Below are 17030 nucleotides of genomic sequence, written 5' to 3'. Positions count from 1 at the left end.
CACTCGGTCTGTGCACTTTATTTACATGGGAATAGCACGAAACACCCACCCAGCTCATCATTACTCTTGGCAAATTAAAACAGTAAAACACCCAGCCACCTGGGTCATTGGTAGAAAGCTTACATAAACCCTAAAAGTGACTCATGGAGGCGTCCCCGCTCTGGATCCTCACTACCCCAGGCCTACTGGGTTTCTCCGGATAGGTGCACACCCGACTCCTGCACGTGACATGCGGTGCAGGGGCCACACTGACAACAGAGGGGCGTCCAGCACAGCAGCTTCTCCTGGGCACTGCCAACACAGGCTTTTTGAGAAAAGCTGCCTGCTCCCTCCCAGCAGACCCTCCTTCCTTCCGGGAGGCTGAGTCTTCATAAGCAGCTTCCTGATCCAGTCCTCTAGTCCTGAGCCTGGCCCGGCAGGTTCTTCTCAAGCTCTGGGGGGTCTCAGTTCACCACGATAAAGTTAGACTTGCAATGGGCTGTGCGGGAACACGGGGCCACCGGGTTAGAGCAGGGGAGGAGTGAGGGGGGCAGCATGGCAAAAGGACATTTAGGGGCCTTACCAATGAACTCGGTCACGGGGTCGTGCTCGCCCTCCGCTTTGATGGTACCCGCGATGCTGTCGTTTTCCAAGATGGGGAGGAATAGCTGTACAAAGTCTGAGGTGTATGGCGGGGCAATGACGTCCAGAACCTAGCGGGGAGACCTCAGGGTCACCGCAGTGCTGGTGTGGGGACACAGCACTTGGCACAGGCGGTGTGACATGGCTCTCCCACCATCAGGGCCTCCCCAGAGACTCCCCAGCTTCCAACCGCAAGCCACAGAATGTAATGCAGGGGACCCAGCAGAGGTCCCACAGGTGGGGCGAACCTAATAAATCATCAGTGTCACCATGACTGCCATTGATCTCAGAATGACATCAGGCCAGAAGGGCTGGGCTAGTGGAAGGAGGGTACTACTGACCTCAGTGACAAAGTACCGAATCAGTGAGATGTCGGTGTCCAGCTTCTCTAGACATCTGCGGATGTAGCTGACCACAGGAAGCACGTAGCCACGGCTCAGCAGGTGCACCATCCTGTCCAGCAGGGTCTTTTTTAACTCGAGCTATGGAAGAGCAAGGCCAGGAGAGCAGGTCAGAACTGGAACTCTCCCAGCCCCAACAACCCGAGACACAGCTCACCTGCTCCATCACGTCTAGCTGGGAGTGTTCGGTCTCAAAAAGCTTAACAAGCAGCTGCAGAACCTGGGGGTGCAGGAGCTGGTGGCAGGTGCTGATCTGTGGACAAACGAGCGTCACTGAGGCACCTGCTGGCCTCTCTGGGCTTACTGGCAGCACACAGGGAATGCACGGGACTGTCACAGCCACCCGAGGGGGCTTACCACTGATGGGGACAGCACTTGTCAGCTTCTAGGCTTCCCTTCTGATAACACTGGATAAACACATCTACAGTCACTGAAACTAGGTCCTTAAAAAGATAGCCTCATGGGAGGCGGGACACAGGCCACCAGCTCTGAAGAGAGCATCTACTACCCTCACGTCAGGACAAAGGTCTAAGACACAGACCACTGTGTACCTCAGAAGTGGCCCTTCTGCCTCTCACCTCATCCAACAAGGCCAGGTGAACCGGCGTGTGATCAGTCTGCAGCTGGAAGTATCTCGGTTCTGACACTGTCCAGTCTACCCATTTCAGAACACCCATCGCCACCACTGGGAACCTGCAGGCAGACAAGGTACAGGCTTCCTTTGACTACCAGTGGGGGCGGGGTGGGGAAGGAGGGTGAGCCAAGCTAAGGAACAATAAAGGGCTGGAAAGCAAGAACAAAGTCTGGGGACACAGCGACTCTCCCTCACTCTGCCCTGCAGGCTCGCACTTCTGCAGGGCAGAACTGGTTTGATGAGACCAGCTCCTCCTCTCAGGAGGGATTTGATTCTCGCTCCTTCAAACCACTCCGCTAAATCACAAAGGAAAAATCATCAAAGCAGAGCATGGCGCCCGGCAGACCCTGCTCACGGCTACTGTTATTTCAGATGCTTTCTTTGTCCCCAGGAACCGGGCAAGAGGCGAGAGCCTGAGAGGATGCAGTTCCCGAGATGCACTGTGTACTTAATCACGAATCACTCCGTCCAGGCAATGCCTGCTGGCTTCACAGTCTTACTACAAATGAACCCATTCTTTAAGCCCGTTTTTCTAATTCTGGATGCCTTTCTCTACTCACTGAGGGCCTGCTGAACACATTTTTGGCCACAAAGCACCTGAAGAGCACACAAACTGTCACGGTTGCTTAAGCTCTCCATGTGTGTTAAGAAGGATCCACCCCGCCAGGCAGTGGTGGTGCACGGAGGCAGAGGCAGGCAGATCTCTGTGAGTTCGAGGCGAGCCTGGTTTACAAGAGCTAGTTCCATGACAGCCAGGGCTGTCTCAAAAAACAAAGACAAAAAAAGAAAAAAAGAATGAGCAACCCAAGCTCCTCTTGCTTGCTCTCCGTGAGAGTTCACACTGTAACCATCGAGATGTGAGGCCTGGCACTCCAGAAATTGGATGGGGGACCGGTGTGACACTCACCTAATGCACTGATAGAGTGTGCTCAGCTCGGCTACCAGCTCCGAGGCCCCCTTGTTCTCATTACAGCACAGATTGTGGACCGTTTCTACAGCCTTTGATGTGGACTTCAGCTCATCCTTGCCAATGCTCACCCGTTTGTTCTGAAACCATAAAAGCTGCTGAGTGATGATGGGACTGTGGCCCTTCTGGAGGGTACCCCAGGATGGCCCCTTCCCTGTCTGCAGACTCAAAAGTCAACTGTCAAACTACAGTCCTATCGCCCACAGAAACCAGGTCATAGGGCTGCAGTATGGGAGGCACAGGCAAGTTTCATCCCACTAGCCAGTCCTAGAGGAAAAGACGCCACACAATTCCTGAGGGCACTGCGCTCTTTCAGTATCTTGTGCACAGTGGTAAAGACATTTCCAGTGCTGGGCAGGCTGGAGAGTTCTTGCACCCAAAGCCCCACACGGTGCCAGAGCCGAGGAGGCCACTGGTCTGAGCCCACAGGTTCTCGGCACTGACAGTACCTTCTTCCAGGTCTCAACCACGCTAGCAGCGTAAGCCAGGATGTGGATGTACTTGTGCTTGTGGTCCTGGTTGATCTTGGCTCCTGGCTTGAATAGTGACTGCATAAACAGGTCCAAAAAGGCAGGCACCCGGATCTAAGAAGAGGCACACTCAGGAGTGGGCTGGCAGGAGGGAGGCCCTGATCACCCACCTGTAGGGCTCTGACAGGGTGAAGGCTGACGGGGGCATAAGATGCACCTGTGGTGAACCGCTTGCTCAGAATGCAATGGGCCCTGCCTTCAATTCCAGGAGTGCCAGAGAGGTTGGGAGGAGAACTTAATGTCAGGTGTAGCCATGCCTGTGACCCCCAGCACTCAGGGAAGCTAAGGCAGGATAGCTGGCCTAGTTTGAGACCTGCATGCGTGGCCTTAAGAGAAGGAGGGAACTCAGAGGCCTCCCCAAACCACCCTGACACCTGGTGTGGGGCACTTGGCCTCCCTGAAGCGGAGGCAGCTTACGAGCTCCACGGGAGGAGGGTCCATGCTGGTGAACATCTTGAACAAGACCGTGATGTCCGCAGGATTCAGGGCTCCCCTGGACAGCATGGCACCGAGAGCTTGGCAGGCCCGAGGGTAGGAGGCAGCCGTGCCCAAGGCCAGCGTGATCTGACTGGCATCGTGGCCTCTGGTTGGAAAGCCACTCCATTACTAACAGCTTTTCCCTTCCCTTCACCTTAAACGTGCAATGCTGAGCGGGCAGGACCCTGGGCTCGCCCGCATTCCTGCCATTCACTCTTGACCAACTGACCCCCGGGAACAACAGCTACAGTGAGTAGCCGTGACCTCCACGAGGGAGTCACACACCCTGCACACCTCCTCAGGGAAGCCTCGGCAGCAGAAGATGAAATGCCTTGGACTCCATGAGCAAGCAGGGCACTGGAGACCAGGCCGGGGCTACTCTGCTGTCACGAGCACAAGTGCACACGAGCCACTCCACCGGCCGGGGCGCCCGAAGCTATACCCACGTCAGCCCCACGGGGGGAACTGGCCTGGAACCTGATGGAGCTGGAGGCTGAGCTGTACACTAAGGCTGGGCTTTCTGAGGAAAAGAAGAAAGAGCAAGGCAAGCAGGAACATCTCTTACTTCTCCTGGGCAAAGCGCTGGACTTCTTGAGCGACCCTGCGCACTGCAGAGCCACCCTGCTCCTCCTGGGCCAGCACGGACATCATGGCCTGTGCGAACAGGTATGTGTGCTCCCCGTGGCACACCATCTTCTAGAAGATGGCAGGGAGACAGAGTTCAGGTCACAGTGATAAATGCAGACGAAGGGTTCTGTCCAGGGCTCTCTGACCTGGAGATACTTTACGGAGAGGGGTCTTGCAGAGCCTGACCCTGGGTAGCCCCCTTCCGCTGATATTCAGAGGGGCTTACTGCAAACTCGGGAAGATGTTTCTCAAGGTTTTCTTCTCCTCCATCCAAGATTGTGGCTAGAGAGGTCCGAAGCACTCTGGAGAACACCTCCAACTGTTGGCAGGCTGTGGACACGCTGGTGATCTCCCCTTGGTACCCCGCATCAGAAATGAGCTGCCATATAACCCAAGAGCCAAGGGTCAGCATCTGGGGGCCCCACCTTTCAGAGTGGTTAGCCAGTCAATTGTGTGAGCCAAGTGAGCACTGGTCTTTAACCCCAACTTTTCCTGTGCTTCCTGCTGTGATACCATCTAGGTGCGTGCTCGCTCAACCAGACTCACAGTCTCGTCTGGGCCTTGGTGTTGGCCTGAGGCCCTTGAGCAGATACACACAATCGAAACCCCACTGTCTAACCCTGAATCAGTCGATGCCGACCTAAGCACGGATACCAATTCTCTGTTCCCTTTGCTCAGTGTGAGGCTGATGGAAGGGAAAGGATGAAAAGCCCACCAAGAAAAGCTTTACCAAGAAGAGAGCAGAGCAGCTCCTCTTTTCCCCTCTTTTCTGGGCTCTAGGACTTGCCCTACCTTCACAGTGAAGTTGAGCATCAAGCAGTCAGGATGGGCCTCAGCCAGCTTGTAAAACAGATCTCTCCATGTGGTGTGTGCAATCATCTGCTCAAGCCACGCTGGGGTCTGCCGGAAACAAGGGCAAGGCCAAAGGTCTCACTTGAGTCTGGGAAGTCTGTGCTGCAGAAGCAATCACTGCAGCTGGAAGAGACCCCGGGGGGGTCCCTAGCTCTGGGGAAGCAGGCCTTGCTACAGTCATACAGTCAGCTGCACGGCTGGCTTCCTGGGTGCCTGCTCACAGCTTTTGAAAGACCTGCCGAACTTCTCAGAAGGGTGCAGAAACATGCTTTCTGGGAGACATGTGAAAAGTCCATGGCCATGTATCCCTGGGCCCACCGGGTACCTCATGCTTACAAGCCCTATGCCCTTGGCAGGAGATAAAAAAGCAACTGGGATGGCACAGGTGGTTCTGCCCATGAAAATGTCTTCTGGCTTCCGTGTGAGCCATGGGCTCTGCCAGTGTCTGAGCTAGTGTCACTAGAGACCGCTGCTGCTGCGGAGGGAAGGCCTGAGCGCTGCAGCACAGTCTGAGATGTTTCCTACACCTTCCCTCCCACCCTGCCCTCTGCCCTCGAAGCTCACCCTCAGCCTGATCCCCCAGTACCCCACAGCATCTATACGTTTTTGACGAGACCTGCACTGTGACCTCCTGTGTTTCCTGGAGGACCCCCTACCAGGCTTCTAACCCCACACCTGCACCCAGGAGTTGGAGGAGGCCATGGGCCTTCTCTTGGCCCCACCACTGGCAGCTTCCCATCAAGTACCCCACTCTTTTTTTTTTTTTTTTTTTTTTTTTTGGTTTTTCGAGACAGGGTTTCTCTGTGGTTTTGGAGCCTGTCCCAGAACTAGCTCTTGTAGACCAGGCTGGTCTCGAACTCACAGAGATCCGCCTGCCTCTGCCTCCCAAGTGCTGGGATTAAAGGCGTGCGCCACCATCGCCCGGCTTAAGTACCCCACTCTTGAGAAGAGAACACAGCAAGGAGGCTGGCAAAGGCCCAGGCTGTGCTGTCAGGCACCCCCCTCACCTCTCCCTCTTCCGTGAAGATAGAATCTGCCTTCCGAGGGTCAAAATGCTTGATCAGTAAACTCTTGAGGTGGTTCTCCACAGTCTCCTGCACCTGCACTGGCTCAACACCTGGGAGAAAAAGGAAGCTTTACCCACGCCCCCTCTACCCCCACCATACACAGAAGCAGCAGGGCCAGCCTGCCGGTGTCGCAGAGCTGCTACCAACTACAACAGTGCGAAGGTTCTGGACCCCTGAGAAAGTTTCTAGAGCTATTTATTCAGTGATAAGGCCGTAAAAGGAACCGAGTACGAGTCTATGGGATGGCTACTCTGTCTGTGTGGTCAGGAGAGGGACATCTCAAAGACAGAGGACCAGACCTGACAGGTGAGGTGCTGGAGAGTACACTCTGTCCCCATGGAGAGAGCAGGTGCAGCCAAGGGCCACCCTCAGACTCGTCACCCTGACGGCGGTGAGGCAGCTGTTTCCGGACAGTGCTTGAGTGACGTCGCTGTCCCCAATTCAGTGGATTTACAGTAAGGCTCTATTCTGATCATATTAGCTAAAGGCCACCATCGAACCAGTCCGAAATTACCCATAATTTAGCGCTGGCTATAACAGGCCTCTTGAAAGGCAACACTGAACACACACTGTGATGCTGTAATTCTATGGCTGCGGAAGAAGGTCAGTGAGCACTCCAGTCACAGGGTACCTGCTAACCCAGTGATTGACTCACAGCTCAGAGCTGGGCACACAGGGAGGGGTCAATCCTCTGCCTTTGGATCTTAGAGACCAAGAATGCTCAGAATTTATCAGCATCTAAGGACCCAAAGGTCCTTGCCACGCGAACACGGGGAACGGAATTCGGATACCCAAAGTCAGGTAGGCATGGTGGCCCCCCCAGGAATTCCACTCACACACCAGAGACAGGGCATTCCCAGAGCAAGCTGCTAGTGAGAGCAGCCACAGCTGCAAGCCCTGGGGTTGACCGACACTCCACTTTAACAAGTAAGGTAATAAAGCAATCTAAGTTGACTCTCAAAACAAGCTGGGGCCTCCATATGCCTACCTACACATGCAATGCACACACACCTGTAGTGTACACAGAGAGAGAGAGAGAGAGAGAGAGAGAGAGAGAGAGAGAGAGATATGAGCGGCCAGGACAGGGCTCATCCTCTCAAGCACCTGTCTGAATGAGCCACTCAGCCAACAGGTTCACAGTCTGGGCCACCGCTGTATAGTTCTCAGACAGGAGCTGGATGACATTTTCTGGAGACCCTCCTGCCTGGAAATACCTGGGAAGAGCAAAATGGCGGCTTTTACAATGAGTGGCCACAGAGGAGCCGGGGTGAACAGGCGGGCAGGAGGAAGGCATGGGCAAGTGTAAGGGTCTTCCAAGGTGCCAGGGGACTCTTCAAACCTTCCACTCCAAGAGCACATTCCTTGCACCATAAAACTCTCCTGAGCCCCCGAGTGTGCACTGCGCTCACACACCTCTTCAGCGTGTTGAAGATGGAGGGCTCCATGATGTAGTCCCGGGTGGAAAACTTGTGCAGACACTCCTGCTGCACCTCGGCATCATCCTCTCCTCCGGAATCATCTTCCTGCTGCTGCGAGAGGCAAGAGCCGGAGAGGTGTGCGCTAGCGTGGGTGCCCTGCCATCTCGCCATAAAGACGGGTAATCACGCACGTGATTTCATCCGACTCAGCTACAACAACCCCATGGTGTGAGCTGGGCAAGCGGCAGCTTCAAAGGGTCAGGGGCCACACCAAGCAGGCCCACGGTGGTGAACCGGGTGCACAGTGCACGGCCTCCTCTTTTACACAAAGGCGCTCATGACGCCACACCCGCCAAAGTTCGAGAGGATCCCACAAGCTGACCTATGGGAGGGTCAAGAATAGCAACTGACATTCAGCTCAACAGCCAGTCACCACTGCTACCCCACACTGCTACCCAGTGCTCTCCAACAAAGACCAATAAAGTGGTCAGTCCGAGGGTAGGAGTCACCAAGTTACTCTTAGAACTGGCTAGAGCCAGACACAAACTTGGGCTGAACCCACACAAGCTGCTTGGCCGGCAAACAACTATGAGGTATGGTGGACTGAGCGGCCCCAGGTCTGTCTAGCTGCAAAGCAGTCATAACAGCAAGCAGAAGCCCTGTAGCGATGGCTGCATTGAGTCTGGGAATCTAGAACATACAAGACAAAGCTCCCCTGCGGAAGGCGCTCACAAGCCAAGAGACCAAATTCCAGGTAGCTGACATAACAAGGTAGGAGCCAGGCCAGGAAATAAAAAAAAAAAAAAAAAAAAAAAAAAAAACTCAACCCGCTTCCTGTTCTTGTAAATAAAGTTTTATTGAAACACTCTTGTATCCACTTTGTCACATACTGTTACCCTTGACTACTTTCCCTAATCTGGTTGTTAACTAGCGTGCACAGCGCCACACAACCTAAGGTATTTTCTATGTAGCTCTTCACAGGAAGTTGGCTTCCACTGCCCTGGACTCTCTGAGAGCAATGAGCTGGGGGCAGACAGAACCAGAATGTTCTCTCAGAATGCATGCAGGCTTCACCCTGAGAGCCGCTCATATATGTCAATAGTGCCAGGCTTCTACCCTGTTGCCACCGACAGCGTTTCTCCGACACCAGGCCATGCACCTGCCCACACGTCTCCAGCTTCACCTGGACCGTTCGCTGTCGTGCCCACCCCAGATGCCAGCATGCAGCACTATTCTGTCCGCTCAACATCCCAGCAGGACTGCAAACTCTGGAGACCAGCTGACCCTGTCTTTCCCTGGAAACAGATCTGCTCACAAAACTATTTTAATAAAGGACTCCTCCCACCTGTCCCCAGAAGCCTTGGAAATACCCTCAGTTCCTCCTCCCCTCACTTCCCCCCATACCTTACTGGCAAGACCCCCGATTCCATCTCCCATACAAGGGTCCCGTTTGGCCCTTCTTTCTTGTATGCTTACTGTGGCAATACCTCCGCATGCCTCCATTTTTCGTCCCCTGAAATCACCTTTCACATTGATGCCACCCTTACCAAGTCACAGATCTGATCTAGCTCTTGGTTTCCCATCTCTCAGGGGTGGGGGTAGGGGAACCTTCTTTACTATGACTCTGTGTAGCCTACCTGTCCAGTCGCACCCTATGCCACCCCATGTGTGACCAGCAGCCCAACTAGTCCATGTGCCTGTCTCCAACCTGCTCTCAGGCTCACTCTCGGGACTCAGGGGCCCCAGTTCACGCTGCTATCCTCCAGCTCTCTGGACTTGCTCCCCTCCAAACACAGTCAGAAGAGACAGATGTGCGTGTGTGCAGAGGTGTCCAGTGTTTGCACGCCGCACTATATTCTCATCAACCAATGTGCTGCATCGCATAACTATCTTAGGACACGTATGTCACAGGCTGGGCACCCCGGCAGCTCATCACTCTCATCAGGGAGAACTCCTGGGGGGCCAACGGGCCACACCAAGGTCGCTGAAACCCAGTGGGATCTAGGCCAGACCCTGCCACTCCTAACCCTCAACATGGACAAAAAATGCAACACTCCCACCACCAAGCTAATCCACAATGTACTCTCTTGTGTCTGTGTGGTCTATCATGTGTTCTTGTGTGTATGCTGTCTGTGTATACGTGTTCGAGGTCAAGACTAGGTGCCATTCAGTCATTCTCCAGCTCACTTTCTGGCCTCTCGTTGACTCAGTTTACCAATTGGGTTCGAGTGCCTGGCAAGGGAGCTCCAGGACTCTCCCAGTGCTGGGCTCACAGACAAGCACTGTGTGTCTTGCTTCTGTGTGGGCTCCAGGCTCCGAATTCAGGCAAGCACATTGCTTGCTGAGCCATCTCCCACATCTTCCATTTTTTCTTCCATTAGGGCTACCTCAGTGACTAAGTCACTCAAGAGACAAGAGACATAAAGGCATCATTTTATGTCTTCCTGTCTTTGTTTTATGGCCCTGGGCTGGTTTCTGAGTCTTTCTCCTTACTTCCCTTAGGGATAACACTCAGTTCAAACTCTAGAGCCATGAAATGAAATATCACACAAAAGCACTTAGCCTTCATTTTAGCTAACTCTGACTCCCTACAAAGTGCCCGTGGCCTGCAGGATGTTCTAGCACACAAAGAGATGTCAGGAGTCTTAAACAAGCCTTCTGGTCAGCAGCTCTCCAGGACCCCTGGAATATATGACAGGTGACTGTCAGCCCCTGTTCCACCAACTAATAGGATTTCCAGTTTCAGGAACCCCTCTCCCTCACACGTTATATCTCGCTGCCCCCTACATCCACTCAAAGCTCATCTTGCTTCCTGTAGAAAAGGCAAACTCCCAGGCTCCCTGCACACTTCCCAGAAGTACCTGCGAGGCTTAAGTCAGCCACACACCTGGATGGTCTCTGTTGGGACACCAAATTGTGCACTTCCCTATCTCCCCCCAAACCCTGGACAGTTGGGGCTGCAAGATCCTTCCTGTTCTGTACTCTAAGGATGGATGAAATCGACCCATAAGTGAAAAGAAGAAAGTTCGGTCTGTCCAGCACCAGCGAGTCCCCCCACGCCCCTCAGGATGCTGGAGTGAGGAGTTAAGTATGTTCACTCTCTGATAACTGTGGTCCCTTGGAGTCGGTCTGTCCTGCCGCCTGGCAGGGGGATCGGTCCAGGAGTCATCGCGCAGGGGAAAACTGAGTCCCCCCACCAAAGGAGCAGGACCGACCCGAAGCTCTCAGGGCAGCTCCTGCCCCGCTGGGCCCGGGTCGGAGGTCAGGGGGTCAGGGGGTCAGCGGGCCGGCAGAGACCCCAGCGTTCACACTCCCCCCGGTACCAGGGTCTGGGCGGCGCGGGCGCCGCGAGCACAGGGCAGAGAAGCGGCTTCCTGGCGGGACGCCTACTGCCCTCTCACCTGGCCGCCGTCCGCCTCTTCGCCCCACTCCGGAGCATTCCCGAAGTAGTCTTCTGCCATAATTGTACCCGGCGCTGGGCCCGCCATAGTTGCCGGGAGTCCTTACTGCGCGTGCGCGGGAGGCGACACACGAAATGCGCGTGCGTGGTTCCGGGCCGGCCTCCGCCAGGCCCTCGGGGCGGAGTTGGCTGAGGGGCGTGGCTACAAAGGGGGCGTGGCCTATGAGGGACCGCTTTGAAGGAGTTCCTCAGAGCAGGACTCATGGTGTAGTCTCAGAGCTTTTGAGAAAATTTCCCATAGTTTACTGGTTTTTTTTTTTGTTTGTTTGTTTTTGAAACAGGGTCTCACCTGGCCTCGATTTGTTATGAAGAACTTGAACCTTCAGCCAGCTTAGCTTTGCCAGTGCAACCAGCATCCATCTACTGGGGACAGAGTCTAGGGCCCAGGGAAATGTTCTGATTTCCTTTACCAGGGGTAAAAAGTACCCGGTGCGGTGCTTGATTTAAAATGTACTCCCAGTGGAGGAGGCCCTACAGCCTACAAAAGTTATGACTGGGCCTGGAAAAGAGGATCCTCTGGAGAGCAAGGCTGACGGTACCTGGAGAGGATTCCTGGCAGGTAGCCGGCGGTCCCAAATAATGACCTTCGAGATGAACGGCATGGGCTCTAGATGTGATGGTGAGATTTTAGAGCAGTGGTTCTCAGCTTTATAATGCTGCAGTTCTTTAATACAGTTCCTCATATGACCCCATCCATAAGCTGTTTTCGTTACCAAGTCATAACTGCAATTTTGCTACTGTTGTAAATCGTAATGTACATATCTGATAGGCGACTTCTGTCAAAGTGTCATCAACCCCAGAAAGGGGTCAGGACCCACAGGTGAAGAACCACTGGTTTAGAGAAAAGAGTTGTGTGGTACAGACATCGGCCATTGTTTGCAGGGGTGGCTGAGACGCTACCACACTCATTCCTCCCTTCCACCACTCAGTTAGTGTTTGCTGAGTATCTCCTAAGCGCCTGGTTCACACCCAATTCACACCCAGAGTTCAGGGGCACCGCATTGGGCGTGGTCCTTGCCCCAGGGCAACCTACGTTCTGGTGGAGCGAGCCTGGTAGCAACAGAGGGAAAGAACGAGAGGGGTGATGAGTGCCCACACTCTGGAATAACAAGAGACTTTCCCAAGGTGGTCAGGGTGGCTCTCCCCATTTCACATCATCTGATGTGGCACCTTGAATTTTAGTTGATTCCAGACCCGCACAGGTTGACAGCCAAGATCAGCCACACGGGCCACTTGCAAGGATGTCACCTAACAAAGTGTTGAAGCACCAGACACAGATAATCAGTGAATGCCAGCTGTTACAAAATTTCATCTGGATTTCTGGTTGTTTGAAGAGCGTGATGGGATTTTCCTGTAGTGTCCAGCCATTTCCTTCACCTGAGGAGGACTACCTGAGGGGAGTGGAGAAACCAGAGGAACTAGGAACAACAGGCAGGTGACACGGGCTGTGGGACCAAGGCAAAGTGCAGAGATTTGACAGCATTGGAGATAAAGAGGGGGCAAGAAGGCCAGGCAGGATGCTATAAGCTTTAATCCCAGCACTCGAGAGGCAGAGGCAGGCAGATCTCTGTGAGTTTGAGGCCACCCTGGTTTACAGAGTGAGCCCAGGACAGCCAGAGCTATGTAGAGAAACCCTGTCTCAAATAGGGTGGGGGTAGGGGACAAGCAAGGAACAGGGTCTGGTAAGACACTATCTAGACTTCCAGTCTGTACCCACAGGTGGCCCGGCAGGCGAGTAAGTTCAGGCTGGGACCTGGTGGATTGGAGGCGACCCTAGGCATCTGCCTTGTGGGTGGTGGTTGTGGCAGTTTGTCATTCCACTCTGGCACAATCCAAAGGCAAACACAACCCAGGTCCCTCGGTAAAGCGGGTCCCCATCTCCACTGGCCACCACCTCAGTTCAGGTCACACCAGCTCGCACCTGTGTGACTATGGTAGCTCACCCTGACCTGGTACACAGACCCCAGCTCTGTTAACTTGGTTTCTTAAGCTTTCCCACCCCTCACCTCTTCTCATCTGAGACATTTGTGCATGACCCCACATTGTAGGATGTTTGTACACTGGGTGAAGATGCGTTGCTGTGATTGGTGTAATAAAAACAGAATGGCCAATCGCTAGATAGGAGACATAGGCAGGACTTCCGGGCAGAGAGAGGAATAGGAGTTAGCTGAGATGCCAAAGGTGTAGGAACACTGAATGGGAGACGGGTAAAGGTTACATGGCAGAATGTAGATTAATAAAAAAAAATATGGGTTGATTTAAGTCACAAGAGCAAGTGGGAGAATCCTAAGCGAAGGCCGTCTCCTTTGGGAGGCAGCTGGCGGGACAGAATCCTAAGCGAAGGCGGTCTCCTTTGGGAGGTAGCTGGCGGCACAGGAGACTCCTTGCAAACCTGAGTCCAGCACTCCAGAAAATAGACATGTAAGAGAAGCAGCTGCTGACAGTGCCCATAAGTTTATCCTAAAGCAATTCTTTAGCACCAGGGATGTCGTTCAGTTGGTAGACCGGTCACCTGCCCTACAAGAAGTCCTGAATTCAACTCCCAGTATGTTAACCGGGTGTGGCAGCACACACTTGTAATCCCAGTGCTTGGAAGACAGAAATGGCAAAATAAAAGATCATCCTTGGCTTCATAGCAAGCTCAAGGCCAGCCTGGATTATGTGAGACCCTGACTCAAAAACAGACAATTCCTTGGTAGACTGTGATTTTAGCATTTGCTAAAGATGGAAACAAATTTGCATGCTAACAAGATCTCTGTGCTTGTTCATTTTTGCATAGGAAATTAAATCTTGGCTGAAGATTTGATCCTACAGGATGTAGAGCATCTTTAAGTGTTTCCAGAGTTGATTGATATTTTGATTTCTATAATCGCCAATGCCAAGAATGCCACTTCGCCTAAGTGCAAAGAGGCAGAAGTGTGCCGCGGGCTGTTTCCGCAGTTGTAGAGAATTCTGTCTTGTTCCCAACTCAAAATCACTTGTGTGTGTGTGTGTGTGTGTGTGAGAGAGAGAGAGAGAGAGAGAGAGAGAGAGAGAGAGAGAGAGAGAGAGAGGAGAGAGAGAAAGCAAGATGCAAGTCAGTAATGTAAGCACCAGTTTTTAAAATCAAACACTCTAGTACAATACAAACCCCAAATATACTAATCTGATACAGGCTGAGGAATGTTCATAGAAAAATATTGTCTTTATTATGTTTCTTTTTTCTTTTTCTTTTTTTTTTTTTTTGGTTTTTCAAGACAGGGTTTCTCTGTGGTTTTGGAGCCTGTCCTGGAACTAGCTCTTGTAGACCAGGCTGGTCTCGAACTCACAGAGATCCGCCTGCCTCTGCCTCCAGAGTGCTGGGATTAAAGGCGTGCGCCACCACCGCCCGGCAAGCTATTATGTTTCTATAAGCAGAAGACTTTGTATGGATAGTGAGAACATTACAGCTCACAACACAAGGGTCTCAAATTGGGTGCAGTGTTAGAGGAAGCATCTGTCTGTGTGGTGTGGGGCACAGTGGCTGACAAGGTGCATGTGTGTTCAGAATGAAGGCCAGGATGATGTCCAGGCTGCAATATTAGCGAGGTCTGGAAAAAAGAAACTTGATTTTGCTTCCATTGCTTTGGACATCATATATTCAGAAACCTTTTATTGTTGTCTTATTTGACATGGTACCCACATTCAGTTATATGGTCCCCTTGGCAGAGCTTGACCTACTACAGTTTAGGAAGCTGGGTCCCCTGTCCCAACACATACATCTACAAAACAACATCACATCTAAGGTGTGGGGAGCATTTCAGAAGCGGGGGACAGCAAGAATGAAAGAGCTGGAGGACCAGGGAGTTTGTGGTGAGATTGTGTCTCCTAGTGACGTCGGAAGCCACACCCAGAAGGTCTCACTGACGTGGTTGCTGGAACATGAGCTGAACAAAGACAGCAACAGACAGCCAGAGTACCCAGAAAAGGCAACTACAGAATGCTGGGAGCAGGAGAAACAGTCTTCCCCAGAGAAGAGCCCTCCAATTGATTATCTAATACCAAATGGTCAACCCTGAAAACATACATACAGTAACATTATACAGACTGAGCAGGTGTATTTATGTGTTTAGAAATATAAGTAATAACTAAAAGAGACCACGAATTTAAAAGAGAGCAAGGAGGGGTGCACAGGAAGGTTGGGAGGGAGGAAAGGAGAAGGGGAGATGAGGCAATTAAATTGCAATCTAGGAAACGAGAGAAATATTTATAAAGGAGAAGGTAAGCGTCACTGTATCCCACGCCCCTAACAGCTACACGGTGACTCGCACCTTAGATCTGCGAGATCTCTCACCCAGTTCTTCGAGAGGTGGAGCTCAACCTTAGTCTCCCCTGCCTGTGCTGATTTGTAATTCCCCTTGTTGAAGAAAAAAAGGCCTTGGAAGACTTGAGGCCTAGGTCGCATAGAGAAATATGACCTCCCTCCATCTTGCCCTGATGGAGGAAGGTCATTGGCTAATAAAGAAACTGGCTTGGCCCATTTTATTGGTTAGAACATAGGTGGGTGGAGTAAACAGAAGAGAATGCTGGGAGGAAAAGGAAGTGAGGTCAGACTCTGCTCTGCTCTCTGTCTCTGCTCTCCCAGGCAGCTCCGACCCAGGATGGACGTAGGCTAGAATCTTCCTGGTAAGCACACCTTGGGGTGCTTACACACATTATTAGAAATGGGCTAAATTAATATGTGAGAATTAGCCTAGAAGAGGCTAGATAGAAATGGGCCAAGCAGTCTTTAAATGAATACAGTTTGTGTGTTGTTATTTCGGGCATAAGCTAGCAGGCGGCTGGGGTGCCGGGGACACAGCCCCGCCGCCACTTCTTATTTCAACATTGCCCATTGACTCCTGGACTATTCACGGCAGAGGAGGCCAAATGCAATTGTGAAACACCCAACTGAGAAGCTTCTGGAAAGTTTAGCCTCCTAAGCATGCCTGAGATGGGTCTCCACACCTGGTCCGGGCTTGGCTGACATCTTGTCTACAATTTCGTGAGAGCCTTAAACAGCCGTCCAGCTGGGCTGCTTACAAATTCCCGGCTCACAGAAATAATGGGATAAAATATCTGTTTAAACAGACAAATTTATGGATAGTTTCTTATGTGTCAATAACTTACTCACATGAGCATCTAAAGTGTTTGTTTAAAACATATATCACAAGCCAGGCGGTGGTGGCACACACCTTTAATCCCAGCACTCGGGGAGGCAGAGGCAGGTGGATCTCTGTGAGTTCGAGACTAGCCTGGTCTACAGAGCTAGTTCCAGGACAGGCTCCAAAGCTACAGAGGAACCCTGTCTCGAAACTCCCCCCCCCAAAAAAAAATCCCAGCACTCAGGAGGCAGTGGCAGGCTAATCTCTGAGTTCAAGGCCAGCCTGGTCTACAGAGTGAGTTCCAGGACAGCCAGCACAACAGAGAGAAACCCTGTCTTAAACCCATCCCCTATTCCTGCCGCAAGCAAAACACAAACCAGGGCCAGGCAAGTGGTACACACCTGTAATCCCAGCATTTGGAAGTCTAAGACAGGAGGATTACTGTAAATTCAAGGCCAGACTGAGCTATAGACAGTGAAAACTGTCTCAAAACCAAAGCAACCACAGAACTGGCAAAAGAGCTTGCTGCTGAGCACACTGGCCTGAGCTAACTCAGGAACTCGTGGAGGGAGAGAACTGACTGCCAAGGGCCCTCCTCTAAGATGGCCTCACTTGGCTACATCTGGAATTAACTAGACCCAAGTGACTGGGCACACCTGTAAGGGATTTTTTTCCTAATTAATTAATCATTTGATCCACTGTTAATCTGGATCTTTGAGGTGGGAAGATAAACCTTTAATCCAGATCTTTCTGAGGTAGGAAGATCCATCTTTAATCTGTACCACACCTGCTGGAGCCTATATAAAGTACACGGAAGATGGAAGTTCTCTCTCTCCTCTCCTCTCCTCTCCTCTCCTCTCCTCTCCTCTCCTCT

The 17030-nt window shown here is 52.3% G+C and overlaps 1 protein-coding gene across 2 annotated transcripts; it reads right to left on the bottom strand.

Annotated features, from left to right (window-relative positions):
- Nucleotides 1–2: 2 nt before the first annotated feature.
- Nelfcd (negative elongation factor complex member C/D) lies at nucleotides 3–11142 on the bottom strand. Of its 2 annotated transcripts, none has more exons than XM_050152871.1 (15): nucleotides 10996–11142; nucleotides 7590–7705; nucleotides 7281–7390; nucleotides 6117–6226; nucleotides 5050–5157; nucleotides 4484–4636; nucleotides 4196–4326; nucleotides 3571–3736; nucleotides 3073–3207; nucleotides 2564–2703; nucleotides 1601–1715; nucleotides 1180–1275; nucleotides 963–1103; nucleotides 563–692; nucleotides 3–478 (listed from the first exon to the last, which is right to left on the bottom strand). In XM_050152871.1, exons 1-15 carry the CDS (start codon nucleotides 11080–11082, stop codon nucleotides 444–446), a joined length of 1773 nt encoding a protein of 590 aa, XP_050008828.1. In that variant the 5' UTR covers nucleotides 11083–11142; the 3' UTR covers nucleotides 3–443. The 2 variants fall into 2 exon arrangements, with proteins under 2 accessions (XP_050008828.1, XP_050008829.1); XM_050152872.1 differs by having other exon boundaries at nucleotides 7590–7702; nucleotides 10996–11127.
- Nucleotides 11143–17030: the final 5888 nt, after the last annotated feature.

Source organism: Alexandromys fortis, unplaced genomic scaffold (assembly GCF_014885135.2).
Source record: "Alexandromys fortis isolate MF-2015 unplaced genomic scaffold, M_Fortis_MF-2015_v1.1 scaffold_81, whole genome shotgun sequence".
NCBI lineage: Eukaryota > Metazoa > Chordata > Mammalia > Rodentia > Cricetidae > Alexandromys > Alexandromys fortis.
Note: the sequence above shows the minus strand (reverse complement) of the source record. Positions and strands in the feature narration are given on the sequence as shown.